The sequence below is a fragment of the Strix aluco genome, chromosome 21, assembly GCF_031877795.1.
Source record: "Strix aluco isolate bStrAlu1 chromosome 21, bStrAlu1.hap1, whole genome shotgun sequence".
Lineage (NCBI taxonomy): Eukaryota > Metazoa > Chordata > Aves > Strigiformes > Strigidae > Strix > Strix aluco.
Window position 1 is genome coordinate 9,378,687 of NC_133951.1, and position 18,650 is coordinate 9,397,336.

The 18,650-nt window shown below is 53.4% G+C and overlaps 1 protein-coding gene across 1 annotated transcript in view; it reads right to left on the reverse strand.

Annotated features, from left to right (window-relative positions):
- The window catches only part of LOC141933223 (envoplakin-like), a 35,004-nt gene that overhangs the window by 7,399 nt on the left and 8,955 nt on the right, over positions 1 to 18,650 (reverse strand). The window contains exons 2-17 of the mRNA XM_074847686.1: positions 18,012 to 18,139; positions 11,642 to 11,741; positions 10,978 to 11,132; positions 10,182 to 10,305; positions 9,412 to 9,537; positions 9,115 to 9,153; positions 8,221 to 8,382; positions 7,513 to 7,620; positions 6,329 to 6,424; positions 5,738 to 5,863; positions 4,661 to 4,807; positions 4,361 to 4,515; positions 2,756 to 2,853; positions 1,743 to 1,924; positions 803 to 981; positions 222 to 360 (exon numbers count right to left, since the gene is read on the reverse strand). Of these exons, the coding sequence (XP_074703787.1) occupies positions 222 to 360; positions 803 to 981; positions 1,743 to 1,924; positions 2,756 to 2,853; positions 4,361 to 4,515; positions 4,661 to 4,807; positions 5,738 to 5,863; positions 6,329 to 6,424; positions 7,513 to 7,620; positions 8,221 to 8,382; positions 9,115 to 9,153; positions 9,412 to 9,537; positions 10,182 to 10,305; positions 10,978 to 11,132; positions 11,642 to 11,741; positions 18,012 to 18,070 (1,995 nt within the window). The 5' untranslated portion in view covers positions 18,071 to 18,139. The remainder of the gene's footprint in view (positions 1 to 221; positions 361 to 802; positions 982 to 1,742; positions 1,925 to 2,755; positions 2,854 to 4,360; positions 4,516 to 4,660; positions 4,808 to 5,737; positions 5,864 to 6,328; positions 6,425 to 7,512; positions 7,621 to 8,220; positions 8,383 to 9,114; positions 9,154 to 9,411; positions 9,538 to 10,181; positions 10,306 to 10,977; positions 11,133 to 11,641; positions 11,742 to 18,011; positions 18,140 to 18,650) is intronic.

The following is an 18,650-nucleotide window of genomic DNA, read 5'->3' on the forward strand; positions in this document are numbered from 1 at the left end:
GGGACCCCAAAGGTAACCTGCGAGGGACAGAGCTTTTTGCTAGCCAGTGAGTGCAGGTCAGCCTGTAACACTAATGTAAAGCCTTCAAGGAACAAGTCTTTAGAAAAGCTTCATCATTTGCACCTCAAGGAGCTCAAACAGGCAAAGTCCAGTTCTCCCCACCATTGCTACCCGAGCTTTGATATCTCCCTTCCTTAACGAAGGGCCTGATGTTTCCCTACCTGCAGATCGTTGGCCCGATCCTGCAGAGCATTAGGGGATGCAGGAATGATGCTGTCCTGAGCCAGCTTGGCCTCAAATGTGCTGACAATCTTGTCTGTGTTCTCAATCTGAGTCTCCAGGTTCAAGGCAGCCTTAGCCCTGGGTAAGGGAAAAATGACAGGACAAGGTTAGCTACAGAAGGCTACATTCTCCCCCTTTCCTCTCTGATTTTGCATGTTTAAGCTTATTTAACACTGAAGCTTCTGCAGCACGGCAGAGAACAAGCACTATGCACTCACAACCCTGTCATGCTGCCCAGAAGTCAGATACTTTGCATTTCACCGCACACAGCAGAGCTGAGACACACACCCATTGTGGTGGACTTTCCACAGTGGGGGGATCTGACCACAGATCACATACAGGAACTCCTTCAGAGGTGCCTTTGATGATGGATGGGAGGTTTCCATCCTGCACTGGGCTGGAAGGACCTCAACCAACGCCCATATAGACCAAAAGCATTTTCTCTCATGCTTCTATGTTGACACTTCTGTGCAAGGACTTCCTTCCCTCATCCCCATCAGGCCTTGCCATCATTACTCACTTTTCGTTGTACAGGCTGGAGAGCATATTGACATCATTGTATTTGCTCCTGAGGGCATTCAACGTGACAGGGAGCTGGGAAGCTGAGGTGCTGGTGGGTTTTTTGGAAAGGTAGGTCTCACACTCCTTCTGCAAGGCATCCTTGGCTGCCCCCAGGTCCTCAAGTTTCTTTGTTGTTTCCTGGCACATCAGATGGGAGCAGAGTCACCCAACACAGTCATAACAGTGCTGTTGCGAAAACATGGCGGATTTTGCTGTGGGGCTAAGGGTGCGGTAGCCCTCTCATAAGGATTTGGCCCTTGGGACACAGCCCCATCCAGACAGTGGCTGTCTGGCAATGGCAGGGTGTGGGAAAGAGATCCAAATAGACAGAGATGGAAGAAGCCTATCTGCCCGCGTCCATCCTTCTGCTGGGGCCAGATAAATACCCACAGATGAACATGTAACAAACTGAACTACTACTGACCCAGACCTTATCCCAGAGGAAAGGAGGGGGGCTTCAGGGCACTGCCTCTTTTCCTGTCCCACTCACATCTACCAGTCTGTACTTCCCATCAGGTGAGCCAAAGCTGGTCCTTGGATTAATTCCCCCTATCCCATTGTCTTTCATGCTACAGACTTGAGAGTGAAGGGTGACAGCATCCCCACAACAAGGCTGAGGACTCCCCCAGACTGGCACTTTGTCCACAGCTCTGAAACAAATGGACCATCTTGCTACAGAGCTGAGCCAAGGGAAGGGCCTGAATTTCCCTAGGATTTGGCTTAACCTGTCCTATTTCAAGGGTTCAAGCCAGCCTGAAACCCTTGCAACTGCAGCATGGTTTTCTCCTTCGAAGCACCAGCTGTCATCTCCCACGTAGTTCCTGTCTCAACCTGTTTTGGGCCAAGGACACAGTGCTACCAAACCCATCCTGCTCCAACCTGCCCACAGCAGTACCCACCTGCTGGTGTTTGATCCTCCTGGCAAGGTCATCTGTGGGGTCATTGTAGTTCACTGGAGACCTCACTCGGTTCAAGACTTCCTTCTCTACCTGAACCAGGTCCTTGCCAACAAGATCCAGGCTACCAAGAAGCTGGTCAGCTTGGGGATCATCCTGGACTACAGGGGGGCTTCTGGACAGAGCTGCAGTGAGACATACCTTAGGTTAAGCCCCATCTGCCATCCCATCTTGGTGCACAGTCCTTTCCCCGAGCGCTCCCATACATGGTCCCCTAAAGCTCCAACTTCCTCTCATGACAGCCCAGCTACAAAGCTCTGCCCTTTGTGTTTTGCCAGCTCTGAAGCACACAGGCTTCTCCTGAGCATGGGGTTTTGATGCAACCATAAACGATTCAGTTAACATTTCTAATCCACAGAGCATCAAGCACATGCATGTGCCTACCCATGGCAAAGGCTGAGGAAAATGGTTTTAGCTCTTCCCTGGCCAGCCATAGCTCAAGTCCAAACAAGGGACAAAGCTATGGGCTGCCATGCAGACACATCCCTGCTCAGCTTTGCTGGGAGCTTTTGAACTACAGCTGTGGGAGTAACACAGCTAGCCAGGGTTGGGATTTAGCCATGGCTGCCTGCTTATTCCACAGCCCCCAGCTAGGGAAGAGAACTGCAAGGGACCCACATCCCAAAGAAGGCTTAAATTAAGGCTTCTGGATAGGCACATAGCCCTGCAACCCTACTCTGCAAGTGTTGATGGAGCTGGAGGTCAGTCTGAGAGGCTTGAGAAGGGCAACAGAGAGTTTAAGTGAATTGCCTGAGATCACGTGGTGGCTTGGCAGCACCAGGAGTCAGGTTATCCCATCGGTTGCTCTTTTCCACAGAGCAGAAGGCGTCCTCACACTGACCCGTGGGTACCTCTGCCTGCCTGGGGGCTGCTCTGCTTCCAGCCAGGTTTGGGACCTCTGCAAGGAAGGTGCGTGGGCTTGCTTTGGAGGGGGCTGGACTAAGAAGTTGACATACCCTGCTGACTAGGTTGAACCTGCTCCTTGTGGCTGTGTCTCAAGGTGCTCTGAACCGCTGCTCGCTTCTGCTTCACCGTGTTCAGTTCCCTTTCCAGCCTGTGAGCAGAGCAGAGCATCGTCAGTCAGCAGGACGGGAAACTGCTGCACTTAGCAAGCCTTGACAGAGCCCGGCCCAGCAGCAGCTCCGTGTCTCTGCCGGGGAAGGTATTCCCAAAGGCAGGGGCAGGCTGGGAGCCTGCAGCCTGTTGTAACTCAGAGATGTCCCTTAGGAAAGGGGACAGCAGCACAAGCAGCTGGTTGTTTTGAGCAGCTGATTTCTCCCAATGGAGCTAGTATTGCCAACTCTCAGCAGAAGCTATCAGAGCTGGAAATTTATTTCATGTTACTGCAGTGCTTTGCACTTTCACAAGAAGCGAGTACAAGCAGCTGCTTCTGTAGCTGCTACGCTAGAAACGCAAAGTCTCATTTGTAAGGATGGTTCCCTTCTAATGAAACTAGAGCTGGGATCAGCAGGATCTGGAAGGACCAAAAACCTGAGTGAAGACTGATGGAACCAGCAGCGGGGGCCTTTGAAGGACCAGGCTAGTTCACATCCCTGCTGTGGACTGCTCCAACTAAACACCGTGCTCTAAAACCAGCAAGTCCCAGCTTGCCTGGCTGTTGTCAGATGAGGGCTGTCCCTCTGCGGGGCCAGGATGTAGCTCCATGCAGAGGGACTGAATGGTAGAACAGGCTAGGAAATAAAACAAAGACAAGTATTTTGCATGTAGGAAGGGAAGCAAACACCAGGAAATGAAACAAGCTGTCAGATGTGGCCTGAAAAGGAGAAGAGTTTTGCAGGCAACACCTGCAGAAATCCAGGAGGATGTTGCAAACTTTTTCTTTTCTGTTTCAAAACACACATGAAACCCATAAATCCAAAGGATTCAGTAATGTGGGACATTTGAAGAGGGGTATGCACCCAAGAAGAGCAACACAATGAAATAATCACACCTGCGTGACTGGGGAATGAAATTCCCATCAGGGGCTTGCCCAAGTAACTCTGAATCTGGGCTGTGGGCCTTTCCACAGCACTTGAGCAGCACTGGTTTATCCAAGCACCTGGGGACATGATTAAAAAGGTAATGCCAAAGCTGCCTGCACCACCACCCCATCCTGTGGGAACCACAGAAGCTGAATGAGCAACCAGGCAGTAGACTACACAGTGGTTCAAGGAAGATTTCTCAGTCTCCAGCTGGGGCTGGCTGAGAGGAGATAGCACAGATAACTCTGTCCTGTCTGGCAAGTCTCAAGCTCCAGACTGATTCTGCAATGAATTTAGTCAAACCTATGCAAGTCACATGTTTGAGTGAAGAAATCAAGCCTGACTGCCAGAAAACTCTTTGACAGCAAGGTCCATACAGCACTGTCGAGGAATAGCAAGAACGTGGATGAGAGAACTTGGGTGCAGGAAACAATCCCTCTCCAGATGGTATTTCATACTAGACAGTCAAGAGGTCTGTTCCCAGCTGCTATTTCTCTGCAGTTGAGGCAGGCAGGCTGGCAACAATCTAAGAGCAAGTCTGAATGTCTCCCTGAGTCAGGCTCTCCACTGCAGACTCACCTGTTGACCTTGTCTATGGACTCGGGGTCTGGTGGAGGGATGAAGAAACAAGCAGAAGGTGCCTCCTGGACCACACCGGTGCTGCTCTGCACCACCCACATCTCCAGGTTGCTGTTGTCCTTCAGAGTGTACTTATCACCTCTGGTCAGCTGCACCTAGGACAAAGACACAAAAGCCAGTGAAAGGCTTGGCTTTCTGACACTAGGCCAGTTCCTCCCACCATGGAGCCAAGATCTGGAGCAACCAAAGAAGAATCCAGTTGCCTGCCTCGTCTGAGGGTACTGCTAGTCAAGTCCTCACCTCCCCAGCATCCCAGTCACAGAGGGTGTCCAAGGTGAGGGTCTGGGAGGGAGGCATCCTGCGCAGTTTTAGTGGGCTGATCTCTTTGCTCCTTCTTTTCAGGTCAGTGATGCTCTTCTCTGCCTGCTTCACTGCCTTCTCTTCGTTCTAGATAAAACAGGGAAGACAGTGGTTGTAACCAGGCTCAGAGGAGAAGGAAGGGCAGGGGGCTGTCACACTACAGTGGGTATTCTGGGGCCAGTTGTCCATCCTTGTGTGGTCACTGCTGGGGTGGAGTCAGAAGTGTCTCCATTCTTGACCCCTCATGTCCCTTCTTCCTCCCCTTTTCATTATCAACACTCTACTTGGTTTCCTTTGCTCACAGCAGATCCGCCCTTGAAGGCACAGCCTGAGTTAACCTTAGATGCTCCCACACTGTCATATCAAACTTCCTGGAGAAGTTTTTCTTCTCAGAAGAGAAACAGACCTGCCAAGAGGTGGCCACATTCCAGTGTCAGAAGGTACTGAGATCCCAGCACCTCTTGGGAAGGAGATGCATTGCATGCATGGGAAGATACCGTGTTGAACGTGTCCCCTCCCTCTCTCCCAGGCAAACGTTCCTTTCCTATCTGCATCTCACCCCTGAGGTCAGATTTCTTTATTCCCTCCCTCGCCCTTGGCTCATGAGAGTGCTGAGAAGATGGGAGGATCTTTCCCCACTGCGTGGATGCCAGCAGCTCACACTCTCTGTGGGCCCTCTAATCCAAGTGTCTCATGTTTAGGGCAACGCGCAGCTCCTCCCTGCACTTCTTTACTCTGACGGTGACCTGGGGCCTGGCTGTGTGTCACTGATGGAGGTAAGTGTCTTCCCAGGGGTAACTGCCCCACAGCATGGACCTTCTGGGGCTACAGGGACTCAGTGTCCAGAGCACAGTATTGCCATGGGCTTCCCCCTCCCCAGCACAGAGCTGGGGCGAGCTGTCCCAGTAGGGTTATTTACTCACCTCTTCCCCTTCCCCACTGATATTTACTGGGGAGGTTGTAATGTTTGGGCTGCCCCTTAGGTCTGGCTAGTGCCACCAGCCCTGAAGACCTCACCTCCAGCTGAAGCAGTAGATCTGACACTACGCCAGGGCTGTCTTTGTTGATCTTGCTGTATTTGGTGTCCAGGTCAGAGTTCATCTTCTTCAGGGAGCGGCTCACAGCTTCGGCATCATCCTGGAACTGGAGGTGTGGGTAGAAAAACAGTCAGGGATGGGAGGACATTACTATCTCCAAGTCCAGTGGGGTCTCTTAGTTCCCAGCATCTCTCCTGCAACCTGTCTGGGGCTCACAAGACCCTAATGACCACCCTCAGAGTGTGTGCATGGACAGGGACTCTCCATTGCCTGAGCCACAGGCAAGTAATCTCAAATCAACAGACAAGTCCCAAGTAATGACAGCGGACAAACCTTCCCCTGCACTTCTTCTCCAAGTCAGCACACTAACGCAACAGGGGTGATGAGCCAGTCCTTCAGGGCTGCACTGAAGGACCATGTTTTGAGAGGCGTTTCCCCAAAATACCCAGACTAGTATACTAGCAAGCAAAGAATCTCCCATCCTCATCCCTTTGCTGTCTCTCTTCCCAGCCTGCCCACTCCAGCCTGACCCTGCAGCCCCATGGACCATGCTATTCTTGTTGGTTTTTACCTTCTTATAGCTCTCCACACTTTCCAGTTGACTCTCCTGGCAAATGCAGAGATTCAGGAAATTCTGCCACTCGTTCTTCAAGGCTTCCTGGTGAGCCTGTGGTGGGACAGAGCATGACTCAGTGGGCTCCAGCTAACCCTACCTCCCCCACCACTCGTCTCCTTTCCCCAGAAGTCCCAGAGATCAGAGGAAGGCTGCTGTTGAGCACATGTCGTATGAGGAGCGGCTGAGGGAACTGGGGTTGTTTAGTCTGGAGAAGAGGAGGCTGAGGGGAGACCTCATCGCCCTCTACAACTACCTGAAAGGAGGGTGCAGAGAGCTGGGGATGAGTCTCTTTAACCAAGTAACAAGTGATAGGACAAGAGGGAATGGCCTCAAGTTGCGCCAGGGAAGGTTTAGACTAGATGTCAGGAAGTATTTCTTTACAGGACGGGTTATTAGGCAGTGGAATGGATTGCCCAGGGAGGTGGTGGAGTCCCCATCCCTGGAGGTGTTTAAGAGTAGGGTCGATATAGCGCTGAGAGATATGGTGTAGATGGGAACTGGCAGTGCTAGGTTAATGGTTGGACTAGATGATCTTCAAGGTCCTTTCCAACCTAGTTGATTCTGTGATTCTGTGAGCAGAAGCAAAGCTGTTCCCAGGCATTGTCTGACGCTGAGCCTGAGCAAGGACGCTGCTCCACAAGGACCTGGCTCACACAGAGCAGCCACCATTTCTCAAGGGGTCTCAGCTCCAGCTCCAGCAGTGTGGGTGGCTGAGAGCTCACCTCAGCTTGTCACTGTGTCTACAGGCTTGGAAATACAATCTTGGAGGTTGGGAGTTGGTTTCACTTGGGAGAAGTCACACCATGTCATAGCTGGGGTTTCACAGCAGCGTGAATGTGGCTGAGTCAACCACATGTCTGAGCACTAGAGTGGGAGCTGGGCCCAGCACACAGATGTTAGCCACTATCTCCTAGAGATTTCTGAAGGGATGAAGAGCCTGCACTGCTCTCAGCTTCCCCATAGGGCTGGAGCAGGCAGAAAGATGCTGCAGTACAGTTGGTGCAGTGTGGGAGGAAAGAATAACATAACAGCTGTGTAGAAGAGGTGAGGATGTCTCTTCCAACCCACCTCCTGGCTCTCGATGCACAGAGACATTCTCATTCTCTTACAGGGTTTGGGAAGAGACCCCCTTCCCCTACCTGTATAGGCTTGACAGCTGGGTGCTTTAGCTCAATCATCCTATCCCCATCATCCTGAAGATGGTTCACAAACTCCTCCTGGCTCAGCAGCTCACTGGACTTGAAATCCTGAAGGAGAAGAGAAACTTCATGACCATGGGAGCATGCAGGGAGCACAGCAGTCTCCTGGGGCACCAAGCCCCATGCAGCAGAGAAAAGGCTCCCAAAGCATAGACATCTTTGTTTCTAAAAAAAGAAGGGGCTAGGCAAAGCTAAAACAAAGGAGACACGCTTGGGCCTCAGAAAGCATCAGGGCATTTGTTCAAAGAGCATTTTCCTAAGCAATTATCCCTCTCTTCTTCCTGGTCCTTGTATGTAGCAGTCACTGGGTATTGTGCTTTGGACATTGAGGCTGACAGGACGCTGAGCCCTTCCCTCCCCTCTGATCATGGACAGCCTCACTAACAGCTCTGTAATGTATGAGCCCATGTGCCAGCTCAGGGCACAGGAGGGGACACACAGAGTGGCTCATCCTTAACTCCAGCGTGGACCCAGAGCCTCTCTTCCGCCTGTTTCTGTGTCCAACACTGTCGGACCGCCCTGGGAAAGCGCCAGGCTCAGGGCTGGGGGTGGATGTCTAGGAGGCTGGGATCCACCCTGCAGATCTCACACGCTGGGCTTGGCCAGCCTCCAACAGCCAGGACACACTGCCATCCCCCAAGAGCTCACCTCATACTCCCGACGCACGCTCTGGACATCTATCATTTGGTCACTCCAGTCCTGCTTCAGAATCCTGGTCTGCTGGTCCGTCAGGTAGCCCAGCTCCTTGGTACAGCCCTGGAGGTGGTGGTACAGGCTGCCCAGGCTCTGCCCTCTCCAGATAGAGGCTTTCTGCCCATGCACACAGGAGAGAGACAGCATTGGTGCTCAGGCTGAGGAGCTCCTTGCCCCTCCTCCTCCTCACCAGAACCCCACTCGTGTTTCACATCCACCAGGAGATTCCCAGAGACCTTGGTGAGACATCTGCTGCTTGCTCTTATCTGATGGGGCTGCATTCTCTTTCCCTCCTTCACAGACAGGATATGTTTGTCTAACCAGAATCTCAGGTGTGGGCTGGTGCCTCGAGCAGTCTGAGAGCTGGCCCAGCTTTGCTGTATTTCTCACAAATGCCATTCTTCAGCATTAACCTTTACAGGCCCAGCTGGCTAAACCCAGGACCTTCTTCCTGGCCACCACCTTTGCTCTGGCTGCTCATTTCCTCTCTGGAGCCTTTGTTAGGGATCAGCACAAGCCTCAACATTTGCAATCCTGATTTGGAACAGCGTGTGGGCTGGGACAAGGTTTCCTGCTACCACATGCATAACCCTGCACTCACAGACACACAAGCAATGCCAGATCAATGATCCACAAAGAGGAGAAACACGGATCTCACCCACAGAATTGCCCTGAGGGCAGCAAGTGTGCTCTCAGTTTACACCCATTCCAAGGTGGGGAGGAAATGGGGAAAGAAGATGAGGGACATGACTTCACTGTGCAAGACCAGAGGTAGCTCCTGCCCTGAGCAGGGATGGTGTAACTCTACTGTATGACCCCATCTATCCAGAAAACCACTGAGAAGCTTACCAGCAGGTCCTTGTACTGGCTTTTTAAATCTGCCACATCCTGGGTTACAACATGGCCAAGACCAAAGAGAAAAAAAAAAGAAAGAAAAAAGCTGTTACCAAAACATGTTGTAGATGCTGAACTGATTTATGGAAGGTGCTTTAGAAACCATTCAGGAATCACCTCCCTGGCCCCTGCATGGCTGTCCAAGCTCAGGTGTCCCCATTCCCCCTGGGACACGTGGCCAGACAGAGAGCAGAGCCCACCAGATCCCGGGTGAAGCCAACAGGAACAAGGAGAGGGCAGAGGGTGCCTTACCCTGGAGCGGAGGTTCTTGATCTGGAGGCCGTAGGCTTCAATCTCCTTCTGGAGAATGTTGTGCTCAGCTATTTGCTTTTCCAGCTCCGACATGCTGGGGCCATACTGTCCCGCGTTGACTTGTTTCTGTGCAAAAGGAGTTAGGCAGAGACTAAAGCAAAATACTTTATTTCAGGGAGAAACCCCAGTGAGTTCTGGCAGGATACGGAAAGATCTGATATCTGATACCAGTCCAGGAGGAAGGGATCTTCTTGTTGTTTACTGTGATTACTGTTGGTTGTCATTTCCCCAGCCATACTCAGGGGCAAAGAGAACCGGGCCATAAAACCCTGATGTACCAACCTAAGCTGAAACAGCCACCCTTCCCATGGTGACAGGCAGTGGATGGGCATAGTTACCATCCAGCATTCAAAGTTGACTCCAAACTGGGCACTGCACTTACCCAAGACCTTGCAGCATGAAACCCCAGGACATAGGGCTATAAAGTCCCTGAAGACATCACCTTCTCCCTCCTTTCATCCCACAGCAGGGCATCTCTACCTGATCCCCCTCCAGTAGCTCTTAAGCTGAAGGGGTCAATCAAGAGTGTCCTCCAGAAGGTTTTAAGAGGTGAGAGGAGAGTCCTTCTCCTACCCAGAGTTACTTCCACCACCCCCAATGACCCTACATGATGCTGAGCACACAATGACTGGCAGAGCCCTACAGGCAATAGGGGACATTATCTGCCCTTGTAAGAGTTGGGAGATACATCTAAAACCGGCTGCTGTTACCATCTTTTGGTCCAGGATCCTGGCCCAGTCTACCCTGGGCCCCACATCAGGGATGTTCAGTTGTTCGTAGAGGGCCCGGTACTCTGCACACAGCTGCGTCACGCGGTCATGGAGCTGCTGGATGCTGCCAAGGAGAAAAGGCACATGTCTTTCTGTCAGTTTAGAAGGGGGAGAACCAAGCTGGGGTTTTGTGGAGCCCAGATTTCACTCAGAAGACCCAGGCTACTTTGTTTTCCCTTTGTGACATTGGCCTACTTCCGCAGTGGAGGCATTTGTCCTGGTGTTCTCCATCTCCAGGGATGTCTCAGGAATTATAACCCAGGAGGAAGCCACAGGGAGATCAGGGCTGTCCCTTCCCAGCTAGAAAACAACACTTCCCTCCTGGTTTCTACCTAGAAGGGCTGGAGAGTAAAACAGAGCTGAGCACCAAGAGGACAACTGAAGCTCTTCTCCCATTTCAACACCCAACTCTGCTTGCCTGAATGAAAAGCATTCATTTTAGGAAAGGCAGAGGAAAAGGGGATTTGCCCTGGGAGTGGGGCCACATTTTAGCTCTGCATCTTTCTGGTACCTTTTGCAAGAGCTCCCAAATGAGACTGGGTGATCACTCTGGCAGCCACCCTACACACCAGTAGCTTTACAATATATTGACAGAAGCCCTGATTTTAAGGCTAAAGTCTGTGGGAAGAAGAGTGAAACTGCCTCTCATGGCAATGGCTGGAGCTCAGTCTAGATCCTAGGGGGGTTCCCAATGGCTCAGTGCCCCCATCACACCAGTCACGCCCGCTGTACTCACTCTTTCTCTATCTCAGAGGCCTGAGGGTGTTTCAGCCGTTTGGCGCGGTCCACATCCAGAAAAAGGTCCTTCAGCAGGGTCTCCGCTTCTTTCAGATTCCTGGCATTCTCCGGCTGAAACTCAAAAGCCTTGTTCTTCTGGTGATTGCTGGCATCCTGGAGACCAGGAAAGACAGAGAAAAAAGCCTGGTTGGACCACACAGACCTCACAACATTCTCCTTGGCCAGCGCAGAGGGCCTGGATGCTCAACATGCCAACCACAGAGGAACCCTGGTGCAAGGGTGCGTCTGGGGAGCATGTGCCCAGCCAAGCTGCCTGCTTCAGCACCTCTCCCTCCCAGGAACCAGTGTGGGTCAGGCTGGCTGCCGGCCTCTGGGGTTGCTGGGAGGCACAGGGCTGTGCTGCTGTAGGTGAGACAGCCTTGGGTGTGGGAAGCATGAGGCACTGAGCAGAAAGCATGGAGGCTAGAATTTGGGAGGCCCCAGTATGCAGCCCCAGGGGTTGGGAGGCTCTGTGAGGTGCTCTGTTCCTCCCCAGCCTCGAGACAGCCCCCAAACCTGCACCAGCAAGCTGATGCACAGAGCACACACCTGACCTGTTACCCTAGACACAGCATTTCTAAGCAAAGCCTTTCACCTTCACATCACTCTCTGCCATAACTCACCTGCTTGAGTCTGGACTGTGTCTCCAGGATGTCCTTCTCCACCTGGTCAGCATTTGTCTGCATGCGGGAGATGAGCACAGCCAGCTCATTTGTTGAGGACCTGAGAGAGGGAGCAGCAAAGCAGATGGGTGGGTGAAGGTAATTCTCACCCTCTTCATCACTGCCCAGGACCTGACACTGTGGTTCTTCAGGCCTTTCCCCCGTGTCCTCCTGGTCTCCGAAGAATGAGTCTGAGCTGAGGCCAAGGGCACGGATGCATACAAGCGGTCCATATCTGGCTGTTACCTTCAGCCAAGTGAAGGTAAAAGGTTGTGTGTTCAGAGCGAGCGGGCGGTGGCTTTTTGCACACCACGCAGCTCACCTGCACAACTCCTTGCCACAGGACACCACAGATACTCAAAAGTTCTTGTGGATTCAAAAAGCATTAGAGGGAAAAAAAACCCTAAAAATGACATATGGCTTCCAAATGCACCAACACAACATCTGGGTTGGGAAGACCGGAAGCCACAGATGGCTGGAGGCCATGAGAGCACCCTGCAGAGGCAGCACAACGTGCTTGCCCTGTTTGGAGACGCTTCCCTGGGTATCTGCCCTTGGCTGCTGGTAGAGGGGGTGAGATGGCCCCTCAGCCTGACCCAGAACTGCCATCCTGTGGTCTTGTTTCATGCAAAGTGCTCTTCAGTTCCGCCCACTGAGATGCTGGAGAGCCCAGAGCCACCACAGGACTGGCCTGCAGTGGACAAGGACTTGATACGCAGAGTACAAGCCCCTCTGGGCACTGCGTAGGCTGTTGCAGTTGTGCTGCTTTCAGGGCTTGGGGACAAATTTCCCAAGGCCATAGCACAACTACCAGTCCTCCTTGCCCCAGTGAAGATTCACTGAAGGTCCCCATCAGACCATTCCTTATTGTGTCTCACCTCGGGGCCATCACACACCCAGTGGGTACCATCACAGCCCTTACTCCATCACCATTATGGTGAATGAGCACCAAGAGTCCTGCTGAAACAGCTGGATCCAGAGCCTGCAGCAAGGCATGGGATGGCTCCCAAAGCTCCCTGCAGACAAGGAAGCACAAACCTTGGTGTCACCTTTGTCCTCATGTCCTGTTGCTTCTAATAGCATCTGCCCTTGAGGACAGCACTGGCCCTACCCTCCAGGCAGGGAGAGTGCAGTGCTGCCAGGATGTGGGCGAGCAGAGGCGGGAGGGTGTGGACTGATAGCACCACCCAGGGACTCGAGTCCTTGGATGACTGCTGATGGGACAAAGTTCAGCAGAGGCTCAGCTTGGTTACGTGCTGACTCTGGGGTCTGAGACCAGAAGGAAAGAGTTTGAGCAGCGACAATGGGACATTGCACAGGGGTCAGCTGAAGGTGGGGGACACTTCTTCAGTGCTGGTTGGTACGTCTTTGGTGGAGGAAGAAGGTAGGAGAAAGGTGATGTCCTGCAGCAGAGCCACCACATCTGCCCTCCAGCTATATAGTTTCCTTCCCAGCCCCTGAATCTAGCAAAGGACAGGGGGAAGCAGTTCCCTTAATGGCTCCATCATTGCTTCAGTTCGTCATCGTGGCTCCAGCTATTCCACAGTTCATACCAAAGGCTAGAGCAGATGCTGGGATGTTCATTTATTACAGCCCCAAGTGACTATAAAGTGCCAGCGAGTGTTATGGTCACCCCAAGCCAAGCACTCGGATGCCACAGACAGAGCTCGTGTTTCAAGTCAGCTCAGCCCAGGCTGACCGCGGCTGAATCTGTGTAACTCCAGAGGAGGTGCAGCCCCAGCGCTTCTGCTCACAGCATCCTCCTGTTTCCTTTCTCTGACACCTCCCTTGTTTTTGATTTCCCAAGAGGGCGGCGTGGGCCTGTGACACAGCAGCTCTCAGCTCCCTCGGGGGCTTTAGGTTGGCAGCGTCTCCTGGCCATGCCTCAGCTTCCCTGCCTGTAAAATGCACATCAGCAAAGTAAACGGGGGACTGCTGCACTCTGGCAGTGCCCTCTTCTACAGGGTCTAAATCCAGGGATCACAGAGCCAAAGAGCCCAAGCAGGGCATTCATCATCAAAGCATCACTGTCTGCTGCAACCTGTCTTTTATATCCCATTAAATATCCCTCCTACCCCATCTGTGCCACATGGATGCCTTTCCTGGGGTAAGCTGCAGCGCTCAGGGAGATGAACGGTGGCCCCAAGTCCCAGCACAGCAGGGTGGATGGGAGCAGTGCAGAGCCAGGTCCCTGTGAGCCTGAGCATGCTGCAGCCTGGAAGCTCTACAAGGTCCCCCCTCCCCAGGAGGTTACACAATCTCCCACTCATCCCCAACATGCCTGGAATGAGGTGGTGTCCCATGAGCAAATACTTGAGCACCACCCAGATTTCCTTCCCCGGGCTCTCTGCACAGGGAGGAGAGAGTGAGTCACGAGCTGGCTGCCATCCCAGGGGATGGACGCCTCTCCCCACACGCCGGGGGGGGTCTGTCCGCCCCGCAAGCTCTGGCTGAATTCAGCTTCTGCCTAAGAGCGTGAATGGGGTGTTCAGTTTGAGCCCCGTTGTGATGTGACTGTGGATACCTCTGTGCTGTTGCGAGAGGGGAGCATTGAGGATCCATCCTTCCCAGGGAGGGTAGATGGCCAATAAAATCCTGCTCATTCCTGGTAGCATCCCTTTCCTGGCCGAAGGAAACACTGGGACATCCCATCTCTTGGTTCACAAGGCTGGACACAAGAATCAGCTTTGTTTAGGCCAAGCCACAACAAAACTATGAACTGAAAAGACCCCAGCAACCTCCCAGTCATGGGGACTCAGCCTTGCCCATCCCCAGCCTGCGCTGCCTTAGCACTGCATGGGGCACCTGAGGTTAGAAATGAGGATGCTGTTGCAAACAACCTGATCTTCAGGGAAGAAGTGATCTTCCTGGAGAACATTGTCTCAGGAGCAGAGTGGGTCTGCCCTGTGTGTCCTGGAGTGGGGATCCAGGAGGTCTCCATGCCGGCCAAGGGAGGAAGCTTGGCAGAGGAGGAGACTGAGACCCTGTAGCCAGCAGCCAGGCTGGAAGTGTCTCTCCAGCCCTGCAAGCAGATGAACCACTTGAGTCTGCAAGAGTAGTCTGGATGCTTGAGGAGCACTGAAGCCAGGTAGGGCATGTCCTGGGAGGAGAAGGGTGTCTACATGCTGTCCTGGGGGTCAGAGTAAGGCCTGATGCAGAAGTGGAGAAGCCATCTGTCCTCAGCTGAGCCTCCCACCCTCGTCATGCTCCTTGGTCAAGGTGGGAGCGATGCTGAAGAACCTGCTTCGTCCATGCATGCTTAGAGAAGTGCCCAAAACCACCCCAGACCCTCCTATCCTAACCACAGACCATGCTGAGAGGAGTGTGAGCTTCTCCTGTCCATGCCAACACCCATGCACACAGCCTGCAGTGACACGGGTGCATCACCGTCCTTCCTCGGGGCTGTCCCTCCTGCCCCATCCCTGCTGCCCCTGGCCAGGAGCCCTCACTCAACGAGGGCTGACCACAGCTGGGCCCCACACTTCAGAGTGAACATGCTGACGCTTGGGCTGCAGAGAGGCAGCCTGGCATCGGGTGGGATATGAGGAGCCACGAGCTCGCCTGCGCTCACACGGGGCATCCCTTGGCCTCCTGGGGCTTGGGTCTGACTCCACGCACGGTGTGTACGTACAGCCGCAGCCCCGGGCTGGCCAAGATGGCTGAGGGCAAGGCTTGGCAGAGCTCCTCCTGCTCCTCCTCCTCAAGAATCAGGACAGGCCTCCTCCCTAGGGCCATCTCATGCCTAGAAGAGGCAGAGCACTATTATTATCATTATTAATTTGTTCATTTCTCATACCACTTTCTGCCTCCTAGACAGTCCAACCGCACGCAAGGGACAGTGCCTCTTAGCAGGAGCAGGACTGTCCCCCACTCCTGGTCACTCCTGCCACAACACGTTTGGGCAGGACCACAGCACCCACTCACCTTTAGTCCCTGAGCCCCTCTGTCCCTTACTCTCAGGAGACTTTGCTTTAGGGCCACAAGACAGACCCCAAAGCTGGGTCTGTTCTCCCCAACACGCAGAAGTCCTCGCACGCTCTGATCTGCCAGTCCGAGCTGCTCACAGCAGACCACCAACAACCCCCTGTCAGTGCTGGGTTACACCCCTGAGTCTGTGCCTGTCACTCCGGGAACCATGCTGCTCTGGACTGACTGGGGAGAAGCAGAGGGAGGCAGTAGCAGAAGCAGCAATCACAGGAGACGATTAAACCAGGAGATGACTTGTCATCCATCTCCAAAACCACCCACAGCCTTTGTCAAGATGTACCTGGGCAGCCAGTCCAGCCAGATCTGATTCAATTCCACTTTTCACGAGTTTTCCCTTTCAGCCCCACAGCGTGCCTCCTCCTAGAGCAGGGCACAGCGAGGATGCTCCTCGGGGACAAACCTGCCTCCCTGGAATGCAGCCACCAAGTGGAGACAGCAAAAGGCCCTGCAAGCCAGGACGTTCAACACCATGGTCCCAAGGACCAAGACGAGATACCTCTCTAAGGGTCCGTGCCAGCAGCGGCACCTGCTAATCGTGAACCCTCAGAGGCAGGGAACCTCAGCTGCTGCTGCTGAGGTTCTGGCCTTGGGGCCACCAACAGCAGCTATGGGCCACCAACATTTTCTTGGGGCCATCTGCAGAGCGTGTGCTGGTGGCTGCTCTGGAGACAACTCATTCACCTTCATTTTCTCAGCTAATATGGGTGCTGACCAAGCCCCGGGCCACGGTCAAATGAATTAGCCTTTGTCTGATGGTTGGTGCCTCCTAAAACAAGCACAACTAGCTCAGTAATTGCCGTGCTTCTGGCTCCAGCCTCCATCCTGCACAGGGAAGAGCTGTGAGGTCTTCACTGGGATGTGACTCCAGTTATCCCAAGAGGCTCACGCTGGGGGCGGGGGGGGAACCTGGCCCAAACCCTCCTGCAGCGCCACAGGGGCTGCAGCGAGCTGTCCCGGGAATCCTCATGAGAAATGCCCATCCCAGGTTTGGAAGCCAGCTGAGGAGGTGGATAGATTGCATTAGAAAGACTGAAAACAGAGGCTGACACATCTCCAGGGCTTCTGGGGAGGTGTCTCACTGCAGTCAGGCCCAGACAAAGGCTTGGTGTTCAGAGAGCCCCCAGATCTGTCTTTGAGATGAGTTTGTAAGTGCTCAGCTCCACTGAGGCAGAAACTTCCTATCATAGGATTCCAACTCCTGACATCCACACAGGGAAGCCTCAGCCTTTGTGGGGGCCACCTTCACCCCAGGTCGTGCTGCCCTGCCCAGCAGCACAGGGCCACCACCCTCCTCAGTGGCTGTTCGCTAACGTTGGGTTTGGTCCCCGTAAATGGCGCAGTGGGCGCCAGCACCGTGCTGTGCCCACCCAGGTGTCTGTACACACACCATCCTGGGCTGCTGCTCTTGGTGGCCCCAAGAGATGGGGCCAACCCCCCTTCTCCCTGCAGGTCCCCTCCTCCTCAGAACAATCTCCCTTGCAATTTTCTCAGCCTCTAACCCTGGCTGGGGACAGGGATTCCCGTAGAATCAGTCCACTAACACTACAAAATGCAAAATTGCTGAGGAAGGTGGAAAATAACCCTGAGTTAGCAACTGCAGCTGAAGGGAGGGATAAGTGCTCTCTCTGCAGGAGCACCCTCTCCCAGAGGAGACCCTCCTCCTAGGGAAGCATCCTGGTCTCACCACACACCTTGCTCTGCAGAGCTTAGGGAAATTTTTCAAAGGGGACGTGGCTGTCAGATCCTTTTGGTGGTGCCTCAGATGGGCCTGAAAGAGACAACCTCAGCTATTTCACCTGCCGAGACCCAGCAGTCACCAGGGTGGATTAGAGCAGTCACCAGCAAACCCACCCCTCACCTGTCTTCACCACCTGAGCAGCACCAAACTAAACGTCCTTCTCCAGGGATCCCAGGGCAGCATCACACCAATCTCACACAACCAGCAAGTCCTGGAATCTCAAATCCAGGCTGGTATCTGCTTTGCCATCAAGCAGATCTTGCTCCACCCAAGCAGAGAGGCTGCGGTTATTCTCCCTACTCCTACCTGCCCAAAAAGGGTTTTGTACCTCCCTGCTCAGTTAACACAGCTCTGAGCACATCTTCAGGCACTGCACATCCCAGGGGCTGCACAGATACTTCTGGCTGGAGCGCAAAGCCCACCAAAGACAAGGACAATAGCGGGGGCAGCACGTTTTGGCATCAGCTCCCAGTAAGCCCCAACTTTCTGTCTGCTCCACGATGAGGGATGGTTCTTAGGGTGGCTTAGGAGACATGGAGCACTCTTCCCTCATCTTCCCCCAGGGTCCACAGGACAACTTAGAGAGAGGAGAGGAGTCGCACTTACTTGCTAGGCTTGACAGGGGAACTTCTGCTCGGGGAGCCTTTGCTCACCCCCTTGAACATGTTGGCGTGGTCCCAGCTGGTCTCCTGGAGTCTGCAAAGTCGTCGTGGGCGCTGGCTCTCTGCTCTGGTCTGTTGGGATGGAATGACAAGACTCAGTGAGGGAAGGTTGGTGGCGCGCTAAAGAGCAGTTTCTGGGAGGCTCCTCCCCAAATGCAGGTGAGCAGCACAGATGGAGGCACATATGAAAAAATGACTCGAAAAACCAGTTTGGGGTGGAAAGAGCAGAGCCCCAGAGGGAGAACGGGAGACATCGCCCTGGCTTGGAGAGTGTTTTGGCACACACAGTCACAACCATGCAGCAGTTTCCCAGCAGAGGGGCAGAGAGCATGGCCTTTGTAGGGAGGAAAAGTCTGCAAACATGACTTTGAGGGAGTGCACTGTGACTACTGAAACACATTTTAAAACATCTTCTTGTATTAGCTGTTTAAAATGCTAGAGAAGTAGCAGAATTCCTACAGATGAAAACAACCAAGAGTTTTCCAAGACGACAGCAGCAGTTTAGGAATGACCAATTCACAGAACATGATGTTATTTTGCAGTTCAGTAAACATCTGGCCCAGGCTCAGCACAAGGTGGCCCT